General features: G+C 39.0%; 1 protein-coding gene across 1 annotated transcript; it reads right to left on the bottom strand.

Moving 5' to 3' along the window:
* Positions 1–1,533: 1,533 nt before the first annotated feature.
* Positions 1,534–4,666, bottom strand: LOC114477987 (apolipoprotein A-IV-like). Its single transcript, XM_028470730.1, has 4 exons — positions 4,573–4,666; positions 4,439–4,490; positions 4,202–4,352; positions 1,534–3,305 (listed from the first exon to the last, which is right to left on the bottom strand). The coding sequence occupies exons 2-4, from the start codon at positions 4,476–4,478 to the stop codon at positions 2,729–2,731; spliced, it is 768 nt and encodes a 255-aa protein (XP_028326531.1). The 5' UTR covers positions 4,479–4,490; positions 4,573–4,666; the 3' UTR covers positions 1,534–2,728.
* Between the last annotated feature and the right edge of the window lie 622 nt (positions 4,667–5,288).

The following is a 5,288-nucleotide window of genomic DNA, read 5'->3' as shown; positions in this document are numbered from 1 at the left end:
AACCAGGGAAAGAAAGACGCAAATAAAATTGAGAGCAAACCTCCACCAAATGCCAAATTTCATCTTTGCCAGATATTGGATCAATAATTCTGATCATGGTACCATCATCATTCACACTTTAAAAGTAATGTTTATCTCCATTAATAATCATACAGTATGTTCAAATGTATGGGCACCCCAATTTTTACAATAAAAGTGCTAAAATCTGCAATCCGATCCAAGTGAAACTCATCAGAGTAATTGAGGAACTCAGTTAATACTCAGTCAAAGTGAATAAAGATCAGTCAATTATGAATATGTTAATAATAATAAGGAGAGATAGAGATAGGGAATCATCAGGGCCAAAGCAGAGAACACAACAAGATGTTGTGAAGATGTTAGCAGACATGCTAACCGCTAACTGAGTAAAGCTGTGTTCTCCAGAAAACATACTCAAAGAAAATGATATGAATAAATGAATCCAGCATTTCATCCAGAAACAAAAAAGTAACAAGAACACTTCGCGAAGCACCAAATCTTTTTTTATCCCCAGATATTTTCAGCTATCTGGATCAATGATCAGATCATGGTGCAATGATCATTCACACTTTAAAGGCTTGGAAGACATTTCTATCACCATTAATAACCATATAGTAGGTCCAAACATATGCTGATTAAATGCGCATTCTGGTTCAGACCCAAATAAAAAATTTTTTTTTAAAAAAATCATAAAATTGGTCAATTACAAACCAAGATGGAATTTTTTGAAATTCCTCCAATGACGAGAGGTAGGGATTTTTCCATTTTTTAAACAGGTTCAGAATCCATATATTGTTCCAGATATCCTCCAAAACTGAATGGAATCTTCAATGGCCTAAGGTTTATCTGTGGTTCAAAATGTGGTCAAAATATGTTTAGTGCTGGAGTGTCAAACTACTTTTAGTTCAAGGGCCCAGTTTGGCCTCCAGTGGGTTGGACCAGAAAAATCCATGTTTTTGTGATGAAAAAAAGCACCAATTAAAATAATAATCCAAAATGTTAAGCAATTGGTGAAAATTCATTGAATTTGCAACTCATTTTCTTGAATTTTACAATGTAATTTGCCCGAATTGAGTGGGATAATTTGCAAAAACTTTCCAGCTTTTTAAAAACAATTGCGATTTAATATTACTGGAAATAATGTAGTATTGCAACACCCATCATAATTTATCTACAACTTATATTGTAATTTACAAAAAACTCCTGTTTTTGCTGAAATTTCTACTTTGAACAAAATCTTCCTGTGAGCCAAAGTAAATTTTCTTGAGTTTGACATACAGTATGTGGTTTAGTGCTTTTGGTGTAATCCTGCTAACATAGAAACAAACAAATTCTGGTAAAAAAGTATCACCTAACAGCAATAATTCAATCTGTGCTGATTAACTCAATGTAAAGTCATCTTTGGATCTATGAATGCTGACAGTGTGCTGTTGTCGTTGGACTCTAACCCTCCACGTTGGATGGCGTCACTGTTGATAAGAAAAAGTGATGTGTTGAATGAGACGTTGCACAATCCTCTGCACAGCTCTGAGGAGTTTTATTTTCATAGATAAACAAAAACCACTTTTTCCAACATGTAAACAATTGCATCATCACCAAAGGCTTTCACATGTGAGACGCTGTTTTATTTTTTTCACGGCATGTGCTGACAAGTGCAACGGAAAAACCCAGAAGGAGAAACCACGGCAGGAGCCAGAGCGTGCTCAGACATGACAGATGTTGTCAAAGTGCTCACAGTAATAGCACGAGTCCACCTTCTGTGGCTTTGGGATCAAATCCCTCACAGTGGGCCAACAAATGTTCCAGTTTGGATTAAATGTTTTCAGAAAGTGATGACGACGGATGTTATTGTCGACTAATTTGTCTTGTTTTGTTCGAGCTGACTCATAGAAACCACAACAAGCTACAGCCTAGGTTCCCAAAGTGGGGTACGGGTAGGTGAATACAAATTAAAAACAGTGGAACTAGAAGCAGTCAGGAGTCTCCATGCATTGTCACAAATTACACATTGGCCTATGTAAGTGGTGACAGAAAAACAATCTCATCAAAAAGGCGCAAATCTGACCACCATGAACTTATGTGAAAGTGGATTTTCAGCTTTGACCAACATAAAAATATAATACAGAACAAGACTTTGCGTGGAAAACAACGTCAAAGTTGTAGTGAGTTGTATTTCACAGTTTCAGGGCGATGAATATGTTGTATTACTGATATGTGTTCAATCAACCGAGATTTTTTTCTCGCTGAAAATGCCAGTAGGCAAATTAATTTAAATAAATCTAATAATTCTGAATAAGATGTTTTGTTGTGTGCTTACAGATTATTATTAATATATATTATTCCTCAGCAGGATAGGTAAAATTCAGAGACAAATTTCACTGTCGGGATGCATTGTATGTATCTAACATTAAATGATGTATTTATTTTTTTTATCTGGAAGAGTGGGGGGTACATGGCTTTAGGGTAAATGTTTAAAGGGGTACAGGACTATGGGAAGTTTGGGATTAACCACTGTTCTACAGATACATCACAGTTTAACTCCACAGTAGGCAGTACAAATAGAATATATAAATATACAAGGTTTACAAGTGCATGAATCTTTGCACTTGTTAATAAATAATTGTATTTAATTTGGTTCACAGAACAAGTAAAATATAAAATTTGTGACTTTTTAAAGCTTGAATGTGACTAAATGACGAAGCGTTTGGAGTTAGTTGGCGTCGACGTAGGACTGATAGAGGGACTGGAGCTGAGCGTGGAGGTCCTGAGTGTAGGGGTCCAGCTTTTCCTTCAGGTCTTCTGCGTATGGAGCCACCATCTGCTTCACTACACTGGCCCTTTGACTCAGTTCCAGTTGGAACTTCTCTGTCAAGGGCGCCACACTTTTCTGGAAGTCCTCCAGACGCTGGTCCACCTTCAGCTTCAGGTCGTCGGTGTAGGGCCCCAGCTGAGCCTGCAGGTCCTGGACGCTCTGCTCCAGGCTGGCCTTCAGCTCCTCGCTCCTCTGCATCAGGGTGGTCCTAAGGGCCTCGGAGTCCAGGGAGTCAGCGTAGGGGGCCAATTCCTGTTTGAGCTGCTCCACGCGCTGCTGGATCTGAGCCTTCATCTGCTCCGTGTAGGGCTCCAGCTTTCCTCTGATGGAGCTCAGCTCCGTGGTCAGCAGGTTTTTTAGCGTGTCGGCCTCAGTGGTGATCTTCACCATCAGCTCCTGGGCAGCAGGAGAAAGCTGCTTCTGCAGGCTCACGGCGTACTCGCTGGCCATGTCAGCGCTTTCTGTCAGACGGGCACTTCAAGACAAAATAATAGGACGAACATTAGATAATTTACATTTGCAAGAAACAGAGAAATACAGCAGTTTGGCTTTAAAAATAAAGATGGCAGTCGATAAGTTGGGTCAGACGATGCTATCTGTAGCAGCGCTCCTAGCCCCGCCCACATCCTCTACCACCAAGAGTGGTCGACTGTCCACTACAATAATTTATCCACCGACTTTGTTCATTTGTCACTCATGATTTATTCATTTTGGCTCTGACCCCTGTCTGAGTGTCCAGTGTTGATTGAAGCATGTAGTAGCTAGCACTGTCCGAGTGTCCATGCTAGCTGCTACATGTTTAGCATTAAAGTGGTAGCGGCTTTTAAAGTCCCAGCCCGTATAAAATTATTTCAATATTTTAATTAACTAATAAGAAAAAAACAATACTTTTGTCACATGAAACAAAGTCTAAACAGAAATGTGATCATGTCACGGCAACGATTTCAAAAACGTTGACAGTTGAAACATGACAGGAGATCAAAGTAAATTTCCTGAAAAAGATGTCTGAATAGATAAAACCTTAAAATATTTTTCAAAATGAACTTGCTGGAAGTCAAGGATGCATCAAAAGCGATCGGCAGACACCTCTGAAGGAGTCTGGCAGTTGACAGTCGAAACATGTCAGGAGATCAAAGTAAAACTTAACATATTCAAAAAGACGACAAAATTAACTTGCTGGAATTATTACTGACTACTGTTTATCTTTGTGAGATAATTGAACCAGAGCTCATTGGTGACCTCAAATGCTCCATGTGGGCTACCTGGTTGTGACCCCTGTAGTAGGACTTATTTAGAGCCATTGTTGTCTCCTTCTATTTCCACTTGTTGTGTATTGTGATTGTTCTCATGCTATATCTTTCAAAGTCTTACTTGATTTGTTCTCCAATCGGTGATTTCCTGATCATCTCTAGCGTGTCGTCGGCCGTCTGCGTAGCTTTGGCGATATAGTCCCAGAAAGCATCCGTCAGCACCTCCAGCTGAGGTTTGGGAGCATCGGCGTAGAAGAGATTGGCCTGGCAGCCTGTTGGGAGCAGAGGTTATTACCACGCTCTCTATGCGTTGCCTTTTCCTTTGACATATACACAATAAAAGCAAAAAAAAACTCACCAGACAGGAGCGCAGCAACGAATACGACCAACACCTTCATGACTGGGATTATCTGTAAAGTCATCATTACAAAGGTCACACAGTAGTATTTATCAATGGGTTTGTAGTGTTGAGCATCACGGTCATCACTTTACCTGGGTTGGGCTCGTGTAGCGTTGGAGGTTTAACGTGTTTATGAGTGTGTGGGACTTGTGCTTCCGTGTATATATACTGAAGTCAGATGACAGTTGTATCCAGGAGCCCAAAGTCCACCAGTCCGTGCCGTGTTGTCACAGCAGGAAACCATCTCTCCTTCAGTCGTCCTATTGCTTTCTATAGTTTGCGTCGCACCATTGTGACGTTACAGAATCCACCCAAACAAATTACCTTTTTTAACCACATTGACTCATCATCATGAAGTCTTTTATAAAAATAGTGTTAATTTTACGTCTAAAATAAAGCCTTTTTGTCCATGTAGTCCAGTGCTCAAAGTTTATAGATTACTACAGATAACCTTTACATGCTGACGATACTGGACTTTGGATTAGGTCAAGCAACAGATACTGTACCTAACTTTGAATTTCTTCTTAGGTTTTTTTTTAATAAGAATAACTGTGTGTGTGTGTGTGTGTGGACACGTGTGTGTGGATTTATTCATTGAAGATAGTGGCTGTTTTTTGTTGGATGAATATCAAATTCACAATTTGTATTCAAATTAAATATGTCTTTTCATATCATTAATGTGTATCAAACTAAATGTATATCAAACTTGAAAATCAGCCATTAACTTACACAAAAATTAACTGGATTATTTGCTTTTTAAGAATCACATTATTACAAAAATGTACTTGGTAAAACTTGTTAAATACAT

The sequence above is a fragment of the Gouania willdenowi genome, chromosome 16 (genome assembly GCF_900634775.1).
Source record: "Gouania willdenowi chromosome 16, fGouWil2.1, whole genome shotgun sequence".
Classification (NCBI taxonomy): domain Eukaryota; kingdom Metazoa; phylum Chordata; class Actinopteri; order Blenniiformes; family Gobiesocidae; genus Gouania; species Gouania willdenowi.
The sequence above is the reverse complement of the archived record's forward strand: the minus strand, read 5'-3'. Positions and strand labels throughout refer to the sequence as shown.

Coding starts and splice junctions, on each gene's coding strand:
- LOC114477987 (XM_028470730.1), bottom strand. CDS start 4,478: ATGAAGGTGTTGGTCGTATTCGTTGCTGCGCTCCTGTCTG. Junction 4,353..4,438: donor CGTTGCTGCGCTCCTGTCTG/GTGAGTTTTTTT, acceptor TGCTCCCAACAG/GCTGCCAGGCCAATCTCTTC. Junction 3,306..4,201: donor CCGATTGGAGAACAAATCAA/GTAAGACTTTGA, acceptor TTTGTCTTGAAG/TGCCCGTCTGACAGAAAGCG.